Source organism: Ctenopharyngodon idella, chromosome 13 (genome assembly GCF_019924925.1).
Source record: "Ctenopharyngodon idella isolate HZGC_01 chromosome 13, HZGC01, whole genome shotgun sequence".
Lineage (NCBI taxonomy): Eukaryota > Metazoa > Chordata > Actinopteri > Cypriniformes > Xenocyprididae > Ctenopharyngodon > Ctenopharyngodon idella.
In genome coordinates this window covers 24,111,702-24,134,814 of record NC_067232.1, presented here as the reverse complement: position 1 = coordinate 24,134,814, position 23,113 = coordinate 24,111,702, and the positions used below count along the sequence as shown (strand labels likewise).

Genomic DNA, 23,113 nt, shown 5'->3' with positions numbered 1-23,113 from the left:
TTTAATAAATGCTTATTGTTTAATTATTATACATTAAACTTATTGATAAATTTTCATTTATTAAACATATTAATAAATATTAATTTCCAACATACATTGGGTTCATTTTAAGCGAGCAATACAGTAATTTTTAAACAATAGTTGAGTTAAATAAAACTACCCAGCAGCTTGGTCAAACATTTAACCCAACCGCTGGGTTAAAACAACCCAATCGCTGGATTTGTCCATTTTCAACCCAAAAATGTGTTGTTTTTAACCCAGCAATTTTTAGAGTTTCTGAGATCCTGTTATTTTAGTATTATTTGTATACTATTATAGTATTTATTAATATTTTTAATTAGCTTTAATTTTTATATTTTCAGTTTTCATTTTAAATTTCATTGAATTTTATTTTATGAGTAATTTTTTATGTGCTTTTTTTCATATTTTATTTCAGTTTTAGTAATTGTAATACTTCAACTTATTTCAGTAAAATGGCAAGGCAACATATCTAATTTATTGTTTTAGTTTTTCAAGTTTAAGTTTTCCATCTAATATTTATATTTTATTTCATTTTAGCTTTATTTAATTATCAACAATGATTTCTGATAGTTTTAGTTTACAATAACAACACTGAAGAGATCTCAATGTGCTCAGTTTTTCCAAGATATCAAAGTCTGCGATCAAAAGATTTCATTTCATTATTTACTCAAAAGTTTCTCATCAAATTCAAAGATCTGGGCTTTGCTATCCATATTATTTATTTGTTTTGCTCTATACACTTATTTTATATAAAAAAATGTTCTTGTTTGTCTCTATTTTTATTTCTCCTAGGCGATTTTTGAGAAACATCTGAGACAAAATGTATACTTATATAAAACATAACTGAGATCTTCATTAATTCTGCTGAGCTTTGAAAGAGCAAAGTTTGTAGTCGTGCCTGATTTTTCACCAAATCATTCGGTTACACTTTATTTTAAGGTGTCCATGTTACAGTGTAATTATACATTTAAGTACTGAGCAATTATAATTAACTACATCAGTTAGTTGCATGTAATTATGCATAATTTATAGTTAATACTATAGTAACTACATAACACATGTAACAAGGACACTGTAAAATAAAGTGTTACCAGTCATTCTTTTCAATTAACATTCTGAAAATGGTTTACAAAGTATATCGTATATAGACATTTATCAAAATGTGTTTAAAACAAAATGTAAAATATCATTTGGGTCACTGAAATGAGGACTTAAACTGAGCAATAAAATCTTCTTCTAGTTTCTTTCTTCAGCTGCATACATAGTTGAAGATATTGTGGCATTTTCTGAGATTTTTAGTCACATTTCAGTTGATGCCATTAGACTTTAAACTATTTCTCTTCTTTTCCTTTCCCCTCTCTCCATCTCTCATGAGAATTTGCGTTTTTGTATCAAGTGGGGGGAAAAGCAGCTGATGAAATGAAATGCAACCCATCCCCAGCTAAGACAGCAATCACATGCATTTATTACAAAACAGAGAGACCTTATGAAATCTCAATCAAAAAAGAGGAATGAAATAAGAAATAAGAGGGTGAAACACACCATTTCCATTACCTGCATCGTCCTCATCTTCATCATAGTCCTCATCATCACCAGAGGACAGCGAATCTAAGAGAGACAGGGCGATGGAGAGAGCGATCTTATTACTACAGCACAGTGGGCTTTCTGTATAAACAATGAACCTATTCATATGATCTGCAGAATGAGGAAAATAAACTGATAACAAATCAAAACCAATTACTGCACACGCACACACACCCTCAAACACTCACACACACAGCGGTTAATGGATGGCAGATGTTTGCAGAGATTCAGTGAGTAAAATGTCTCAGAGATTTCTGACAACAGCTGTATTTTTACACACATGTCCCGAAATACACACAAACACACACTCCCGAATCTTGCTTCTAAATGAACTCATTCAGAGGGAGAAAAAAAACTATGCTGTGACCCTGAAAAAGAGATTATTCTGTCTTCAGCTCCTCCTCTGTGAACATTTACACAGGTAAAACTGTACAGCACACACTCCTAAAATACCAGCGGAGCGTGAAATCCAACACTAGGCCTATTTAGTGCTAAAGATATGCTGTTACTGGGACACTGAAGCTTTCTGTGTGTGTGTGTGTGTGTGTGTGTGTGTGCGCGCTGGCTTTCACAGTGTTAGTTGCACCTAATCATCAGATTTATGCTATATTTTAACATTTTTGTGGCTTCACAGTCTTCATTGGCTATTGGGGGTTTGTGTTATAAAATGTTTTGAGTTATGATGGTTTGTGTTGTTGTTCTGTGGTGTTACATGTTTTTAAAGGTTTAATACACCCAACAGTTAAAAATTGTTAAGACGTCATTGACAAAACCCATGCAAACCAATGATGTTTCATGTCATTGACGTCAAACCTGGTGTGAAGTATCTTGAGGCATAGAATTTGAATATATGCAAGACTATAAAAGCTTCTTTCTGCCGTGAAATAAAAAATAAAAAAGGTAATTGTGACTTTTTATCTCACAATTCTGACTTTTTTTCTCATAATTGCGAGTTATAGTCAGAATTGCGAGTTTATATCTCACAATTCGGACTTTTCTCAGAATTGTGAGATATAAACTCGCAATTGCATTTTATAAAGTCAGAATTTACAACACGCAATTGTGAGTTTATATCTCAATTCTGACTATAAGATGAAATTGCGAGTTTATATCATGCAATTCATACTTTATAACTCACAATTGTGAGTTTATATCTTGCAATTGCGAGAAAAAAGTCAGAACATTTTCATATGCTGTATGTTCCTCACACAAATCTATCAAAAAGCTTTAGAAGACTTCTTTTTATTGTCATTTTTTAGATTGACAACCTAGTCCCCATTCACTTTCATTGTATTGAAAAAAGAGCAGCTAGAACATTCTGTAAAACATGTTCCACATATGAAAGGTTTGAAAACAGGTTTGAAGTGAAATAAGGGTAATTAATGATGTTTTTTTAATATGAACTTTTGCTGTAAAGATGTTTGCATGTTGCTGTCTGTCAGTGTGTCTGGTAGCTGTGTCTTGTGCAGAACAGGATATTGCTGTCTTGTGGACATTTTATCGGCATGCCATAATTGGTGCAGGTTGTGTGCCCGTTTCACTTTTTTTTCTCGGTCTTTCTCCAGACGCTGGCGAGAAGGAGAGCCGATTTGCCCTGGCCTAACGCCAAACACATGTTGGTAAAAACTCTCTCCCTGTGCTCATACTTTTTCCATCTGCTTTAAATGATGAGGAGATTCCAGATAATTAGATTCTAATTAGTTGTCAATGAGCAGCTCAGCTTGTGTCCTCGAGTTTACAGAACCAAAGATCACTCCACACTACCATTTAAACACACATTACAAACACACCCACGTGCCCCACAAAAAAACAAAAACAAACTATTCAATTATGTAAGAGTTTTTTATAATGATGTTTTTTTGTTAAAGTGTGAACATGTTCGGAATAACATACTATCATACTACTACTATTCTGCAGTATTCAACAACATCAACAGCAATATTAAACATGTTTTCAACCTACTGGGTAGTTTTATTTAACTCAACTATTGTTTAAAAATTACTGTATTGCTTGCTTAAAATGAACCCAGAATATGTTGGAAATTAACATTTATTAATGTTTAATAAATGAACATCTATTAATAAGTTTAATGAATAATAATTAAACAATAAACATTTATTAAATTGCTTATTAATAAATGTTCACCTTTTGATTATTATTGTTGCCTCTAGTAATTATGTGTCTGATTTTTAGTTTCCAACCTATTTTGGGTTCATTTTAAGCCAGCCGTATAGTAATTTTTAAACAATAGTTGGGTTCAATAAAACTGCCCAACACGTTGGGCAAACATTTAACCCAACCGCTGGGTTTTTTAGAGTGGTGACCTAAATATGCTATTTTTCTCCCTTCTTCCCCAAGGAGGCCCAGTTTTTATAATACCTTCATTCTTATCCAGGTAAAGCCATAGTCAGTTTAAAACAGCCCTGTTACTGTGGAATAATGAACAACATTCTGCCTTTGAGTGTGTGTTATTGTGCTTATATGATAAACATGTAGTCATCCTGTAGGTGTGTGCTGAGAGTATGTCTCAAGACCTGTTTGCCTTTCGGGAACAAGTCTGACTGGTGCGTTTCCAATTAATGTATTGCATGTCTGAGCTTGTGCACCAAACTCTACTTTAGGAAAAGAACAACAAGACTGGCACTTAAGTATTATTAGGAGAGAGAATTGAGAGACTGACCGGTGACTCTGACGGTGTAGTTGCTTAGCAGCATGCTACTGTGGGCGTGTTTACAGGAGTACACCCCTGAGTCTTCATAGGAGACATTGATGATGTGAAGCACTTTTTGCCCCACCCGCGTACGGTTGCTAGGAGACACGGCGTTGCCGTCTTTCTGCCACACGATGGGGAGCAGTAAGTCATGCGGTGTGCAGGACAGATCCACGGTGTCCCCGACTCCTGCCACGTAGTCATCCAGATACACTTCCACCTCACTCGACACCCAGTCTAACGGAGAGAAAAAAAAAGAGTGAGAGAGACGTTAATGGAGTAAATTTAATCTGTAGTTAACGAAAGTACCGATAATGAAAATTATATTCACATTTATACAAAGTTCTGTCATGAAACTCTAGATGGCGCAGGCTGATATGTCCTTAACTAAATCCACTTGAAATAACATAATTTTCTATAGAACACAGCTGATTGGTTCCTGCTGTATTAGCAGCCAATGAGCTCACTGCTCAAACTTCAAATACTGGGTCAGCATTTGCTGTAGCAGTTGCAGCGCTTTCAGAAACCCTCCACCTTCCCCAGCTCCACCTGTATAGATCTGCTGAGGATTTTGATATTAGAGAAGAGGAGCTTGAGTTTGTTGCACAGCCCTATTTGTTGCACCACGAGAGGCGTCTAAGTTTACACTACTCCTACATCCTACGTTGCGTCACAGGTCACTCTTTTAAATATGGATATTTTTCTTACAAAAACCCATTTGCTTCACTTCAGAAGGCCTTTATTGACCCCCTGGAGCTGTATGGATTACTTTTATGATGGATGGATGCACTTTTTTAGACTTTAAATTCTCACGCCCCCTTCACTACCATTATAAAGCTTGGAAGAGTCAGGATTTTTTTTAATATAACTCTGATTGTGTTTGACTGAAAGAAGATAGTCATATACACCTAGGATGGCTTGAGGGTGAGTAAATCATGGAAAATTTTTTGGATGAACTATCCCTTTAAAGTGTGTTGAAGGTATGTATTTAATTGGTTTGATCTACATTGTAAGACAATATAAAACTCACTGCATTCTTAAATGTTCAACCACACAATTCAGAAAGCAAAAAAACTTTTCTTTTTCCACTATATTATTATAAGGGTGTAGCAACAGTTTAAAGAAAATCTTGCTTAGCAAGTTAGGGAAAGTTGACATGTTTATAGCTAGCTAACATTTAAGTAGCTAATTTAATTGTACAGGCTTTTGAACTGAATTTGCGCCCCTGAAATTTGTTAGATCTGATAGTATGTCCAGCAGGCATTAGGCACTTTTATCTGGGTCATGCAATGCATGTTTCTATAAATTCCCTGGGAATCGAACCCATGACCTTGCTGTTGCTAGCGCCATGCTCTACCAGCATGGCATTCAAACCCTTAATTGACCCTTTGCAAAGACCCGCCCCCCTTAGTTACTGTTGCTTTGTCCGACAAGCCATGGCGCTGTCAGGCCACACGCAGTGAAAAATACATTGTGGAGCAAAGAGGACACTGACAACACGTCAACAGACAAGACAGATCAGGTTACTTATGATATTAAACAAAGTCCCATCTTTCAAACTGTGTAATTTGTTAAGAAATTCAAACAATAAAAACCGTTTTGTGGCTCTTTAATGTGTTGTGACAGATTGCTGTACCGCCACAGCTCAAGAGGCTTGTGAGCCAATCATCTCTTCCTACTAGTTAATTTATTGCATCAAATAAACATGAATGAACATGAGAAGGGATGTTGTTTCAAACGCGGAAAGACGTAAATACACACCATTTTTCAAGTTCAAGTCCACCGAGGTTAATCTTCTAACTCCTGACTGCTTTGTCGGATAAAATGGCGGATTCGGCGTTATGATTGGTTAAATCGCTTGTCAATCAAACTCCCGATGAAGGGTCAATAAACATAGTTACTGTTTTCATTTGCATTTACATTCTAAAAAACAAAGGTTCCAAAAGGGGGTTTTCATAGCGATACAATAGAAGCACAATTTTTGGTTCCCCAAAGAACCTTTCTGTGAACAGTTCTTAAAAGAACCATTTTTTCTTCATGTGAAGAATATTTTAATTATCTGAAGAAACTTTTTCTGTTATAAAGGAACTTTTTTCCAATGGAAGGTTTCCATGAATGTTGAAGGTTCTTAGTGGAACCATCAATGCCAATAAAGAACCTTTATTTTTATGAGTGTAGTAGAGTTTGACAGGCAGACCTTCAAAAAATGAATTCACTACATTCTTGCTCCAAGACGAGTCTAAAATCACACAAATGCACACCAGGAAAAGCAAACAAACAAATATGTTTATTAACCACCCCGGTGAACGCCATGGAGCCCCCGCTGAGGTACAGAAATGCGACATGCTGAAATAAATATTCCACCTGACAGAGTTTCCTTCATTTTCCTCCATAAAACCTGGTATCTCTATCACTCTCTTATTCTCTCTTTTCAAAGTGACATTCATCTCTGGGAAAAGCGGTGACAGACTTACAAAGGATTGATATATTTGATAGATGTTGCGCTTGTGTGTGTGTGTGTGTGTGTGTGAGGTCAGGAGTGTGTTGGCAGACGGCTTGCAGACAAGACTAAGCTTGAGTGGAATACAGAATCGGGCATATGAATTATAGATCGCCCGCTACATGTGAACGCATACACACATGCTGTTAAGTGCAAAGTCCAAAAACACCACTCAGTCTAAGGCTGTCTGAAGGCCACGTGAAGTGTTAATATCTCTTTGATCACTTCTCATATCAGTTCTTGTGTGTTTCACTCTTGACGCCGTCACATCTGCTTCTCCGTCCTCTTTTTCTACCTTTCATCTAGTCTTTCACTCATTTCTCTACCTCTTCCCCACTCTATACCACTCAAATCCAAAGGTACCACAGTGCTGACATCAGACGGCGGCTCCTTCAGTGAATAAAATGCCGCTGTGTGTGTGTGTATGTCTATTCTATATCCTGTGAAAGAGAGGGAGGTGTGTGTGTTTGTATAACATATGCTGGGCCCAGTGAAAGACACTAATGTGCGTGGGGGAAGGGGTTATAAATAAATATCATAAATGGCTACTGTGTGTTCCCATATTTCCCAGGAGGAGTGTGGAGAATAGAGCCAGTGTGAGCGCTGAGGTTTTACAGGGCTGATACAGAAACCTCTTGAGGGCCACAGATCAGGCGAGATTTTGGCTTTTATGAAGACTTACAACCTTGGTTGGCTCTGTAAGGCTACGCAAGCCTCGTGTGTCACTGTGCTCCGAAATGCATAATGCAAAGTATGTATCTGTTAGCATTTATATTAATGCAGTTGCTCAGGTGAAGTATGTGATTGGAAATCTGCTGTTTTTGAGTCGTAAATGCCATGTGACTAATCACCCTGGAGCCTTGACAACACTGATTGGCTGAAGTCAAGACTAGATCGCTAGAATCCAGCAGTGGTCAACCATCCTGGATGTGATCCGTTGGCATAAAACACACAAATGTCCTGCCCTTCGTGACCACAACGCTACCTTCCTCCAAAACCTGTAATCATACTTTCACTCTATAATCAGCTTCATGTATTTTCATAATCACTGTAGATTCAAGCACCAATTTATATTCAGCACACACACACACACACACACACACACATACTTGCATGTATTGAGGACAGTTTTCCTTTGATCAAGCGGAAAAGATGAAAGGTTTTTTTTGTGTTTTGCCAGAGTTGTGAGGGGTAATATGTGAGATGTGATTTAAAACCTGCTGCCATGGGCAACACAGCAGTTACTGGAATATATCTGAATGCTTTTATGAAACATGAAACAGGTCAACACTTTGTATGTTTGTGTGAGAAAGGCATTTTCAGCAGTAGTTTTTACACACTTCCGTTCAAAAGTTTGGGGTCTGTGTGATTTTTTTTTTTTAATGTTTTTGAAGTCTCTTATGCTCACTAAGGCAGCATTTATTTGATCAAAAATACAGTAAAATCAGTATTCTATTTTAATATGTATTTTAATATAGCCTATAACATGTAATTTATTCCTGTGATGCAAAGCTGCATTTTTAGCATCATTACTCCAGTCTTCGGTGTCACATGATCCTTCAGAAATCATTCTAATATGATGATTTGGTGCTTTTATAAAAAAATTATGGAAAAATGTCTTATCATTATCAATGTTGAAAACAGTTGTGCTGCTTAATATTTTTGTTATTAAGCAAAAACCCTAAAACAAAGCATTTTGGATTTTTAGAATATAAAAAAAAAGATATACACACTTGTGTTGAGAGGGGGTTAATGTGGCCTCTTGATATATTTGGTTGTTTTTAGAGAGTATAGTGAGTCACTATGCTGTTAGTCTCAACATTTACTATCTCTCTCTCTCTCTCTCTCTCTCTCTCTCTCTCTCTCTCTCTCTCTCTCACAAACACACAAACACACACACATACAGCTGACAGCATGGGATAAATGTATGAACCACTAACAGTCTTTGGTTCCACTTGTTTTGGGTGTTGCAGCAAAGCGACAGGTTAAAACAAGAGAATGAGGGGGGAGGATAGAAAGCACACACACACACACACACACACACACACAGTCACAGTCATGGCTGAAAGCACAGGTACATGATCCATTGTGACACAGTGTAATCAATACATGCAGCTGATATATATAGCAGGTAATTAGTCTGCACCTTTATCTACTCACACACACACACACACACACAAACCTGAGCTGTGCCAGTCTGCTCTTTTGCCGTTTCCCGCTGCTTTCAGTCGTTTGGCGTGACACACTCAGTCAACAACCCCTACAGTCATCTGACCTTCAGACTGAACACAACACACAGTCTCATGCACACTTCTCGCATACAATCTCCTCTCCGCTCCCTCAATCTCAACATTTTACAATCTGCTTGTGTTAAAGGACTATCTTTCTGGAGCTGAAGTCTGCGTCCACTGAGACGCAGATACCAGATGTAAAACCCTCATGTTTCTGAGCCAGATCCTCCTCTAAATGAGACTGGAAGGAGAGAAAAAGAGAAAGAAGCAATCGGCGATTAGGATTACGACAAAAAGAGGGGTGGGCGGAGAAGAGTTTGCAGCTTGTTACCTCTTTTATTCTGTCCTGTTGAGGCGTGTGTGTGTGTGTGTGTGTGTGTGACAGTGTGCCCTTGAGGAAAGTTTAAGAAAGCTGCTACATCCAAAAATAAAGCCTTGTCTACACACACACACACACACACACACACACAAACCCTCCCGCATCAGTGCTCTAATTAGTAACGGAAGCTGGATGTTCTGAACATCCAGACCCCATCCAGAGTCTGAGCCAAACTCTTTTAGAAAATACACATCCAAATATTAAATACATATACATGTACTTTGCTTTATCTTTTTTTTTTTTTTTTTTTTTTTTAAGAGTCAAATCCTTTTTAACACACATCTACAGTCTCAACGAGCCACGCACACACACACTGCAACAAACACAGGTTGTAATCAGGGACTGGACCATCTTAATTGTCATTCCATAGACGAACTGGCCTAGTTTCAAACCCTACACACTGTACAGAACACACACTCAAAACACACTGCAGCAGCTTGTTAAATAATGAACACATGCTCTTAATCTAAAGTAACATCAGCAAATCTTTGGATATTTCACAAACTTATTTTTTCCCAATAATTTTGTCTCTTAAGTAGGGTTAACAAAACTTGTTGTGTAACATTTAGTTAGGAATGGAAATTAAGGCTTGTTCTTGTTCAATTCATTAGGACATGCTCCCAATATTCACATTAGTAGTCAATTAATATGGGTTTTGACAATTATAAAATTGGTCCCACCCCAATTTTGAATATTTGGTGACATCCTTTGAATGTAGTACTCTGTCCTTGTTACATATTACATGTGCTTACTATAGCAATAACAGTAAATTACACGTAAATACAAGCAATGAACCCTAAACTAAAGCCTAATCCTAACCATAACCCTATAGTAATTAAATACATGTTGTTAATTAATGTTACTCAGTACTTAATTGTATAATTACACAGTAACAAGGACAGCATAAAAAGTGGGTTACACTTTATTTTAAGGTGTTTGTGTTACAGTGTAATTATACATTTAAGTGCTGAGTAATATTAATTAACTACATGTACATACTATAGGGTTAGGGTTGGGATGAGGGATTGGTTTAGGGTTAATTGCATGTAATTATGCATAATTTATAGTTATTACTACAGTAACTACATGTAACAATGACACTGTAAAATAAAGTACCTGGTTAGGATTGGGATGTGGTTTAGGTTAGTTGCATGTAATTAAGCACAATTTATAGTTATTACTATAGTAACTACATGTAATGTGTAACAAAGGCACTGTAAAATAAAGTGTTACCAAAAAGTGTAACCCAATATTTATTTGTTGTGTAATTTAGACCAATAGAGTATTTAGTCACCACTTACGAATCCAGACTATACAATCTTATTTAACAATGGAGCAGTTTAATAACAATATCCGACAATATACATTTCGAGGACCAATATAATGCTGATATAGAGAATATTTCTTATCCATTGACTAAGCTGTTGGTAGATTCTGTAAACTCAAAGAAGGTGAAATAATGCTGATAACCTCAAAATAGCGAAACATTGTCTGATTCATCGTCCTGGCCAATATATATTGGTCTATCACTATACTAAATTGTTGTGTCAAATGTGTGCTGTAAAGCCAAATAAGATGTCTTAACTCTCTGAACAAAGTTAAATAATGTCATTGTGATGATGACAGAATAAGAAATGAGTTGAGTGAGATGTTACTCTTTCAACTCTGTGACCTCAAATTGCCCTCAAGGAAAACACAAGAGATCAAACAAATACACACACAAACACATCACCTCTCCATGGCCTCTGCCCTTTCCCCTTTACCCCCTCTGTCTTTTATTATGAATAGAAATATAGCATTTTCAGAGAGAACGGAGAGAGAGAGATGGGGTATTACTGGGCAGGAAAAGTACTAATCCTCTGCCTTGCTTCCTTCCAGCCAATGATACCCAGAAGCAACTGGCAACAGCTGCTCAGAAAGATCCCAAATCACACACACATACACACAGTCTGAGTGTATTAACATGAATATGCAATACCATTTATAACTCAAAATTATAAACAAAAACAGATTCCCCTAAACATGTGACAGACTGTTTAGTCTATCACACAGTATAAACTGCTTATAACTGAAACCAAAAGATTCTTAGGGTCCGCTGTCCCTGTGTAACATTATAACAGTTTATAATGCTCTCACACTGCTAAACAAAGCCAGCACTTGATCACTTTCAGTTACAAACTGATCAGTGTGCAGCATAAGCTTTGTTACACTGTCATAAATGCATTATTAATGCGTTATAAACTATTCATAAGCATCCCAGGAGAGAAAGCAGCCATCACACAGGACTCTGTGTTCCTGAGGACTCTAATATACATGATACTAACCTAAAGCTTAAATCAAACTATAGTAATCCAGAGGTGATTGATAGATGGATTGCTGTTTTTGTGACACATCAAGCATTGGTTTGTGTGTGTGAGATGGTATGTGTTGGACCAGGAATATTGCCAAGGCAGAGGTTCATTCCATGGGTGGTAAAGGAGAAGTGTACATGTCTGTGTGTGTGTGTTTGCTGGACTTCTTACAGCACATAACTTCTGCCATCTGTTAATGACTGCCAAAAGTGGTATAGGAGAGGTGAGGGAAATCAGCAACACACACAAACACACGTTGACTTGGCTAAGTGACGGCATACCATAGACCTCTATTGTTTTTAATGATAATTAATATAGGCTAACTTTAACCCTTACAGGAAAACCGTTTAGAACATACAGTACACGACTGTTTAAAAGTTTGGGGTTGGTACGATTTGTGAATGTTTTTGAGAAAAGTCTCTTATGTTCACCAAGGCTGCGTTTATGTGATCAAGAACAGCCATAATTGTGAAATATTATTACAAATTAAAATAACTGTTTTTTATTTTAATATATTTTAAAATGTAATTTATTCCTGTGATGGCAAAGTTTAATTATCAGCAGTCATTCTTCGAAGATTCACGAATCTTTTGTTTCGAATCAGTGGTTCGGAGCGTGTATCAAACTGCCAACGTCACGCCCCCCAGTGGTGAACAATTGAAATTTCGAAACACTTATGATGTAACGAAGCCTCGTTTACTGAAATCACGTGACGTTGGCAGTTCGATACACGCTCTGAACCACTGATTCGAAACAAAAGATTCGTAAAGCTTCATGAAGCAGTGTTTTGAAATCGCCCATCACTAGATATTGTTGAATAAAGTCGTTAATTTGTTTTTTGGCGCACAAAAAGTATTCTCGTAACTTCATAACATTAAGAGGTTAAACCACTGTAGTCACATGAACTGTTTTAAAAACGTCTTTAGTACCTTTCCGGGCATTGAAAGTGTAAATTGTCTTGCTGGCAATGGAGGCCTCACTGAGCCATTGGACTTTATGAAAAATATCTATTTAAAATATCTATTAATTTGTGTTTCGAAGATGAACAAAGGTCTTACGGGTTTGGAACTACATGAGGGTGAGTAATTAATGACAGAATTTTCATTTTTGGGTGAACTAACCCTTTAACATTTGCCAAAAATAGAACTTGTTTTGTTGTTATAAAAAGAAAGAAACAAACAGTCCAGCCCAGATGAGAAAAGTAACGCAAAAGTAACGTAACCCATTACTTTCCATGAGAAGTAACGCAATTAGTTACATTTTTAGGAAGTAACGCAACATTGTAATGCATTTCTTTTAAAAGTAACTTTCCCCAACAACATTTTCCGACAAGAGGAACAACATTTTAGCACAAACCTGTGATGTCTGTCAGAAACGAAGCAAATCCTGCTACTCTCTGATGCACACACACACACGCAGAGCCGTTTGTTTTACCACTTATGGCTTTTATGTAAGTATCCAAGTAATGTCCTTCAGGGGAACTGATAATTACACTGAAGACACCCATCCTACAAGTTGACAGGCCAGCAAGTGTGTACGTGCTTCACACGCCTCTGCCTCAGTCTGTGTGTAGGTGTGTGCATTACTGTGCAGGTACTGGTATAAGAAAGTCTCTCCATGTGTGTGTCAACAGGTGGTTATAAACGGCATTCTCTTCTCTTTATTAACTCATCTGCTGACCTGCAGTGAGTTTCAAACATCATTAATGAGGTGAACAAACCCCAACTAATAACATGCAACAGAAAACATTCACACGCATGTGCAAAGGGTCCATAAATAATCAGAGGAAATTGCAAAATTGCCATTTTACAATGCATCGTGCTGTGCCTAAGAACGCATACACTGCCTCTTGTGGCGTATTGCTTTAATCTGTCAGTCCGAAATGATCAATTTAAACTAACTGTCACTGGATACACAGACCTAAAAAGACAGAATGGGATAAATAGAGGAATAGAAAGTAAGAGAGAGAAAAACAGGGGATTTGGTGGTTAGGATTAAGAGTGAAAAAGAGCTGGGTGGTGAAGTGTTTGCAGGTTCTTGTCTCATAACAATCCCTCTTTGTTTATTCTGTGGTTTCACTGAAGACTTTCTGCATTCTCTTCTTTGGACCATGTGTGAACATTAACTGTAATTCTCTCGCTGTCTCCTAATATTTACCTGCTATCAGTATGAGAAATCAGATCCACCGGCAATCAGACGATCTCTCCCAAAAGCTGAGAAATGGGCCAAGAAAGCATCAAGCTCCTTTCTATTTTCTAAGTGACTGTAACATGTTTAGCAGAACTAGAGACTTCTAGAATCCAAACACAACAGAGACTCAGGTGAACTCAGCCAAGAAACCTGTCTTTAACAAACAACTGATAATGATCAACACCTCTCTCAACACCCTGGGCTTTCATACCTGCCCACATATGCAGAAAATTCAGACACTACCTGCCTGGAGTGGTAAGCGTTTATTCAGTCCACACACACACACACACACACACACACACACACACACACACACACACACACACACACACACACACACACTTAGCTGTCATGTAATCCACTCTGCAGGGCCTCATCCGTCAACTGTGGGATAATAAATCAATGGCAAGGACAAAGTGTGTTTACATAATATTTGCTACACAAGTGTTCATTGCAACAATACCCACTTTGTGCCACTGTACAAACTCACTGCCCAATCGAAGAGGCTGTAACCTGAGCTCCTTAAAAACAGAATCACTGACAACCCTTTCATTTTCAGATAGTAACAAACAGTACTCTGATTCTGAAGGAGTTCTGTAGGATATTTTAAGTATTAAGAAGGTTTCAAAAGGAGGAGGTGCAGAGATTCAGATTAACTAAAAATGAATCATTCAGACCAGTGTGTGAACACAGTTTAACTGATTCATCGACACATCAAACATGACGGTGGCTTGCAAGCAAGTTTTATTATACGAGACCTACTGTATATCTAGACGACATAATATTTCAGAGCAAATCATAACTGTAAAAATGTATATTCACTATAGAAATGTCCATGACCTTTTCAGTAATTCAATTTAAATTTGAATGTTTTTAAAAATAATTCGGATTTAGATGATTCACTAATGAATCATTCAGACCAATTTTTGGTTTGACAGATTCATTGAACAGAATCTGTTTACAAAAATAATACACTGACAAATCAATAATTATCAGAGAAATCTAAACCAAATATTTCAGAGCAAAACATACACTATTGTTCAAAAGTTTGGGGTCAGTAAGATTTGTTTTGAAAGAAATGAATACTTTTACTCAACAAGGAAGGACACATTAAATTGATCAAAAGTGACTAAAGATATTTACAATCTTACAAATGATTCATATATTTTTACACTAAATAAAACAATTAAAAAAGGTAATTGCGACTTTTTATATCACAATTCTGATTTTTTTTTTCTCAGAATTGCCTGATATAAAGTCAGAATTGCGAGATATAAATTCAAAATTGTGGGATATAAAATCAGAATTGCATGTTATAAAGTCAGAATTGTGAGTTATAAAGTCAGAATTGCGCAATATAAAGTCAAAATTGCGGGATATAAAGTCAGAATTGTGAGATATAAAGTCGCAATTCTGACTTTTTTCTTGCAGTTGCGAGTTTTTATCACGCAATTCTGACTTTATATCTCACAATTCTAACTTTTTTCTCAGAAATGCGTGATATAAACTCGCAATTGTGTCTCATAGTCAAATTTGCAAGATATAAACTCACAATTCTGACTTTATAACATGCAATTGTGAGTTATACAGTCAGAATTGAGATAAAAACTTGCAATTCTGAGAAAAAAACATCTTTTTTCCCCTCACAATTGCACATTATAACAAACAATTGCGATTTTATCTCGCAATTTTGACAGAATTTCGCAATTCTGACTTTATAACTCGCAATTGTGAGCTTATATCTCACAAATCTGAGAAAAAAAGTAAGAATTGTGAAAATCAAAATTTCATGGCAGAAACAAGCTTCCATAGTTTTTACTGTGTTTCTGATCAATAAATGCAGCCTTGGTGAGCATAAGAGACTTCAGACCACAAACTTTTAAACAACACTAACTTTTCCAGGCATGAAAAACAATGTAATTTTTCCAGGTTTTAGTGATTGTGGGAATCCTGCAGACAGTAAGACAGAGAAGGTGAAGTGTAATGTCTGACCTGTGGGCTCTGGGGACAGCAGGTGGGCGCTGTACACCGAGTGGAAGATGAGGGACACGAGGTACAGGAGGAGGACCATCCCGGGCAGAGTGACGCGGGGACGAGTGTCCTCACCACGGAGACCAGACTCAGACATCCTTCACCTTTCCACACATGCTGTCAATGTGGCGCTGCCACACACACAAACACACTCCTGTCAGAAACGCTGCCTGTCCCCAACCTGAAATGCAAGATCACATTCAACAATTATAAGAGATGGTCTAACAGACAAGGAACACTGAACACTTTATTAGAAGGTGAAGTATAAAAATGGTCACATATATTGAATAAATATATGCCTGCTTCTTGTTATTTTGACAAATTTTTCAGAGCACTCTATTGAGATGCCATGCTGACGTGCAAATGTCTACAGCAGGCTCTCTGTGCATACTGTAAATTGAAAAATAAAGTGTGACGACCACACACAACTGCCACGAGCGCATAAAATGGAGTGATTTCATATTATGTGTCCTGCGCTAGTTTAGACGAGACTGGGATTTGTTGTAAACTCTCTTTTGCGTTCTTACTCTCCTTTTTTTTCTCCTTCTCTCTGGTCGGGCTACTCTGAAACACGTCTTTCACTAAGCTAACACAAACACACTTATCTCTCTAAAGAAAACATATGCTCCCCTCACACTCTGTGACTTGTGTGTGTGTCTGTCTGTGTCTTGCCGCATAGAGAGTTTACATTAGTCACAATAAAAGGAATGTAAAGTGCTTTAAATACACACACACATACAAACTGTAGTGTAGGTTATACGGTTTGATTCCCTGCTGAGAGATTTTCGCTCAAAGATGCTGAGAATATGAGAGAACTCTGTGTTGCTTTAAACTTGAACTCCTGTTATTTCAGAACAGCCTTGGTTTAGACACACAAAATGTTTGTGTTAACTTTAAACGGTGGCATTCTTCTCAAACGGACGCACAAACTCTCCTGAGGCTAGTGTGGCGCTGTTTTTCTTTCCCTTGACGAGCAGACGCTTAATTCTTGGTCAGCACATAGTGAAGAGAGAGAGAGAGAGAGAGAGGCCGGGTTGGTGTGTTGAGTAACTCAGTGTTTTCTCTGGCCGGCGGAGCAGGAGTGTGCACTGCGCTGTGGGCTGATAGTGTATCAGCGCTGGCTGTTGTAGGAGAGAAGGGTTTATTTGTGGAGCGTATTTCTGGAGTGTGTACTGTAGGTGTGTTTTTAGAGCATGTTTCTGGAGCCATACTATCTTACAGTAACACAGCTTTAAATGGGAGAGAGGCCTTAATAAACTTTTATATATTCTTAGAAATGGCCTAATATTATTATGCATCATGCATCGTTTTGGAATACTTGATTCTGATTGGTCAATCACAGCAATCTGCGGTCACTTTTTTTTTAATAAGGACCACTATGCTGTATAATCGACTATTTTGAGTTCTGCTAGACAAATTAAACAGTTTCTAATGCTATGATTTCAACTTAGATCAACATTTGATGTCCATTTATTTATTTATTTGGCGAGAAGCTACGTAACAAGTGAGGTAATGTACAGTCAGCCAGTCATTATCGCAAAATAAACCTCTTTGGGGTGATACAAGACAGTCCTGATCATCCTGTCAAAGTTTATTTTGCGATAATGATTGTACATTATCTGTTACTTAAACCAACATGGTGCAGTTTGAGCATCGAAAAGCGTTTAAGTCATTTTAAAGTCCCCCTGTGGTGAAAATCAAGTTTTTAATGTTGTTTATATGTCTATGTGGTGTTTTTAATATGCTTTAAGACAAACCATGTGCAAATTAATAAGTCAGTAACAATGCTGAGTATTTTATCCTTAAAACAAGTGAACCAAAGACAGTCTCAAAAACACGGTTTGAAATCGCCGGTGTTTCTTACGTCACAAACTACCTTGTAACCAATCACATCAACGTGTGGGTGGGCTTTAGCATATCATTAACTGTGACCGCTCTGAAGCAGGGTACTCTCTATATCTTGGTATATTTTTATGTTGATATAAAAAATCGGGTAGATTTAGCAATATAGCGTGTGTATGATGTATATTACGATGTTATGATGAACTATATGCCTTTCTCCGCTGATGTTTTGAGTTGTTCAAAGCGTTTCTAAGGATACTGATTTTCAAAAGGCAGCTGTCTGACCCAGATGGCGAATGGGAACATGGTTTGTGTAACATTAGCAACACATTATTAGCAGCTGTTTGATAATGTAGCAAAAGGCTTTAAAGCAAAAGGCTAATCATATTAATTATCGACGTTGTAAAAAGCAATACCATTGTGAAGCGTTTACCTCAGTAACCGAGTGGATCTCTGAGCTTGTGCGAGTGAGTGGAGGTGGGGCTAATTAGCATATTCATTGATCCGCGTATATTAAATGAAGCAAGGGTGTAGAGTTACATTCAAGCTATTTTAAGGTGTGAAGATTTTTATTCACAGGAAAATATGTGTAAATATGTCACTTTGGTGATCAAAGATGAGTTTTAAGGTATAAAATTATTGACTACAGGGGGACTTTAACACAATATACAGTATAAAAGTTTGGGGTCGGTAAGATTTTTTTATGTTTTTGAAAAAAGTCTTTTATGCTCACCGAGGCTGCACTTTGTTGATTAAAAATAAAGTACAAACAGTAATATTGTGAAATATTATTACAATTTAAAATAACTGTTTTCAATTTTAATACATTTTAAAATGTAATTTATTTCTGTGGTGGAAAGCTGAATTTTCAGCATCATTACTCCAGTCTTCAGTGTCACATGATCCTTCAGAAATCATTCTAATATGCTGATTTGCTGCTCAAGAGACACTTCTCCTTATTATCAATGTTGAAAACAGTTGTGCTGCCTAATATTTTTGTTTTCATGATTCTTTGATGAATATAAAGTTAAAAACAAACAGGATTAGTTTGAAACTTAAAAATGTAAAAGTCTTTACTGTCACTGTATCCTGCCTCAAAAAAAGTATTAATTTCTTTAAACTTAATCCCAAACTTTATTGTATATACTTCTTTGCAGATTAAACTTTAGGATATAGGCAGCTGGGATTGTGTGACATGACTGATAAGCAGGAGTGTGCTGCTGTGTGGTGTGTAAAACTCTCTCAGAAGAGTCAGTGTTTATCTATGGGATTACTGAAGAATTTGATTTGGACTCCATTGAAATATTATGATTATCAGTCGAGTCAGTAAATCAACATTAGCTACTATGATTTTACTGTCTGTCTGTCTGTATCTCCCTTTCTTTGTCTCTTACTTTTAGACCCCTCACTTAACTGTGATATTAAAGTATAAAAGATACAATGCTCTTTCTATGACATTCAAACAACTACAGACCTGAACAAGGCCATGCAAGGATATGCTGTCATATCCTGGGCATTTATGCGTGTAATGTCTAATAGTTTCGGGTCAAAGAGGGTTTTAATGGAATCCCATCACACGCTAGTCACACCTTGCAACAAATCTGGGACTCAAAAATGTCAGTAATCTCCAGTAATTGTGCAGCCATGTCAACGGCCAACCCAGCCTAAATCTGCCAATGAAAATAGGGATTAGGAGGGAGACAGAGTAAAAAAGAGATAAAGTAAAAGAGAGAGACAGCAGATGAAAAGCTGAAGTCTGAGGTGTCTCTATTAGAGTTTGGCTGTAATCCTCTTCCAAGGACTTCACTCGCCCTCCTGCGGCTCTCTCACAGCTCTGTCAGCGTGCGTGTGGGATTGTATGCGGCTACGGGTTTGCGCAATGCTTCAGTGTAGACAGACAACTGCATAAAGGTGAGAATTAAACTCACTAACCCATCTTTTTAAACATCCCCAGAGAGGAACACATCAAACACACACAAATCACATGCAGAGGAGCAATTTACAAACCACAGATATTTGTCGCTGTGAAATTATGGGTTTTCGGTCAGTGACTTTGCTGTGCTTTCAAGCATTAAACTCATCATCTTATATGCTTACATGGCATGACACTGTCCTCGAAACCGTTCACAGAAAAAGAAAATCATTCAAAACAGGAGGATAAAAGAGCACATTGTTTATTGTTTGCTCGATTTCATTCATGCTATTTTTAGCCCTTGTGCATTGTGTGTAAAATGATCTTGTGCACATTTTTTTTTGTTTTAAATATTATAAAAATCACTTAAAAAACTAATAAGGTCTAAATAAAGAATGATGAACTTTAGAGAAAGAAAGAAAAAGTTTGATGGCACTTCTTCACAACTTCAACTCTCAAACTTTTGACAGTCTACAGAGTCGTGTATTGATTTTGAGCCGGCACCGGTCCGCTTAGGGTCACAATTAGTAGAGGATTTCAACTGAAAAGAGCCTCTTTTTTCCCTGCTGACATGACCTCTCACATTTGAGTTGTGTGAATGTCTTTGAGGGACCTTTACTAGATCCACCAGAGCTGGTTTGAAAAGTGCAGGGGACATATGACTAGAAAAGTCATGATTATTTTGGTGTAGAAACTTCTAAAAGTGGGAGATGACAATTGCTGCACACACTGGAGACAAAGCTGTCATCATTAGGTTTCAACATCTCAGCGTTTTGACTCTAGAGTCGAGTCTCTGAAAACTCATAAAATATTTTCTTTATCAGTAAATTAAGTTACAGTAGTACAATGACTGCAACCACCACTTAAAAATTTAAGGCAGCTATTAAACGTTTCAATTTTAGTAGGTTAAAATGTTTTACAGGGCTTAAGTTCAACAACAAAAATGTCATCAGGATAGCCTGACAATCTGTCATTAAGTCCAAAAAAAAAAAGACCAATAGATCTGCTAAAAATAATGAAATGATCAAGATTAGGGGAAAACCTAACAGTTTACATCCTAGTTCAGTTCTCACCATGGACTCCAGTCGGGTTTGAATGACTCTGGTACATGAGGTGGCTAATTGCCCCCAGTAGCCCGCGTTAACACCTCCAGAGACTCTAATTCACTCCGATAGCTACAATTGGTTTCAGATGGCCCGTGGGTACGGCGGATGAAAAACTGGTGAGGTTCGCTTCAGTGTGAGCTAAAAACAACACAAATGAAGCCCTGCTGAGGTGGCCGCAGAAGAAATTGATGTCATTTTGGTTTTAAAATGCGTCATAGCCAAGTTGTAAAGGTCTTAGTCTCTCATCGGAAAGACACGCCAACCGAGTGACTTTTAACGAGTTGAGTTTACAACAGGTAAAAACCTACTGTACTGTGAATAGTGCTATATAAGCTGTCTAAAGGGAATAGCTAAACAGTTTTTTGTTTAAGCGCAGCAGAAAAGCGCTCGAGCGCTCACCGGGAAGATCTGCTGATACAAGCGCCCTTGACTGTGTTTTCCGTCACCTCACATCCCACGGTGGGTTTCGGCACCATTAAAACACCTACAACTAGATGACAATGACCGGCTGCTGACCAGTTATAGGCTAGATTCGCGTTTCAGGAAACGAGTAGTCAATTTCAGCAGGCTAAATTATACACACTACAAACACTTTTAATTGAGCCTTATTGAAAATGTGCTGTATTTCAGCACAGGTGCGGCTTCTCCTCACGACTGGTAGAGCAGCTTTCGAGCACGCGGTACTCTCTCTCTCACACACACAACACACACACACCGCGCAACACCTGTCCGACTGTAAGCGATACGGGCACACACCACATGTCACCGCAGCTCACTTCTACACTAAAACTTTGTTTCCATTCGGAAGGCTTTGATTGAATCAATAGTCTAATTGAAAAAACACGTTTTGGAGCTGGAACAAGGAAACAACTAAATATGAGGAATAAGACTATTTCCTAGCCTACCTCATTTACACAGCTGAATTAAGGGTCTGAGCATCTCCTTCTGCTCAAATTCTGTGTCAAAACGCAATGGCACATAAAAACTAGTAAAATATGCATATTTTATCCACCTCAGTCCATTTAGTAGCCTAGAGATGGCTCTGACGCTGCTTTGCGTCCATGTAAATGATGCAGCATGAGTGCAGCCTTAAACGTTATTTTATAATTTTTATATTTGTATATTTTAATGTCATAATCCATATTTCTAGGCTATATTCATGATGTAATACCTTAATATTCTTTCTGAAATTGTAAAAGACAAAGTAATTTTGATAAATAATAATAATAAACTTCTCACCAAATTCCTTCTTGACAGTAATCCTTTTCGTGATCACAATAAATTTTGTTGATCGGCTTTTCTAGAAAGATTGGTCTGCGAGGTCCCTCCAGATGTTTCGTGAATCACATTCAGGGGGCAAATCATCCAAATACACTGAAGTTTTCAAATCCAGGCGTAAAGGAAATCTAAACAGACGTGAAGTCAGTCACTGGAGTGTTTGAGAAGAAGCTGTATTCACCACACAGCTTTGAGCTGTCCGACTCTGTCCAGTCCTTAAACCCTTCAAAAGTGTATCAAAACCACACTAGAATGTATCATCTAAAGGAGAGGCAGTGTAGTATTTGGTCGTAAGAGAGTATCGGGGTCCTAACGGAAGAAGCTCCGCTCTTCTCCGCTGCGCTGTCCGGGCACAACTGCTCCGTTGCGCCGCTGGGTCGGTTGTGAAGTGTGGGGCGTTTGGTGCTGTGTGAAAGCTTGGCTCACAGACTCCCACTAACAGTTTGAGCACCGGGCTCTGGAGAGAGAGAAAAAAATTAACTAGGATCGGATTTCAAACCGCGTCCCTGCTGCGAGTGCGGTGCTCGCCGCCTGCCGCCCCCCTCGCGAGTTCAGGGCAGAGAGAGAGAGAGAGAGAGAGAGAGAGAGAGAGCCGCAGGCGCCTCCCACACCAAACCCGAATATTCAATCAACTTACTCACTGTCAAATTAGCTGCGCTCAGCGAACCCAAACCGCGCTATGGACCGTGGAGAGAGTCAGCAGAAAAACAATTAAAAATAGCAAAGATTTTGCTGTTCATACTATTTTCAGGGTGCGAATTATAGCGGGGTTTGAGGGGTATGACAACATGTCAGTAAGCACTAAATACAAGTCATTCAGGGCTAACAACCCGCGAAGACTCTGCCTTTGTTTGGGGAGGTAACCATAGCAACGGCTGCTCAAACGCTTAATACATCGACAAAAGTAGACTATTATTTATCAAGTTATTATAGATTTACACAGCAGAAATACATCACACAAAATAATGTGTGGTTTAA

The 23,113-nt window shown here is 37.7% G+C and overlaps 1 protein-coding gene across 1 annotated transcript in view; it reads right to left on the bottom strand.

Moving 5' to 3' along the window:
• Positions 1–22,682, bottom strand: part of fgfr3 (fibroblast growth factor receptor 3) — a 51,893-nt gene extending 29,211 nt beyond the window's left edge. The window contains 4 exon segments of the mRNA XM_051917464.1: positions 1,564–1,629; positions 4,286–4,552; positions 15,959–16,178; positions 22,097–22,682. Coding sequence (XP_051773424.1) covers positions 1,564–1,629; positions 4,286–4,552; positions 15,959–16,094 — 469 coding nt within the window. The 5' untranslated portion in view covers positions 16,095–16,178; positions 22,097–22,682.
• Positions 22,683–23,113: the final 431 nt, after the last annotated feature.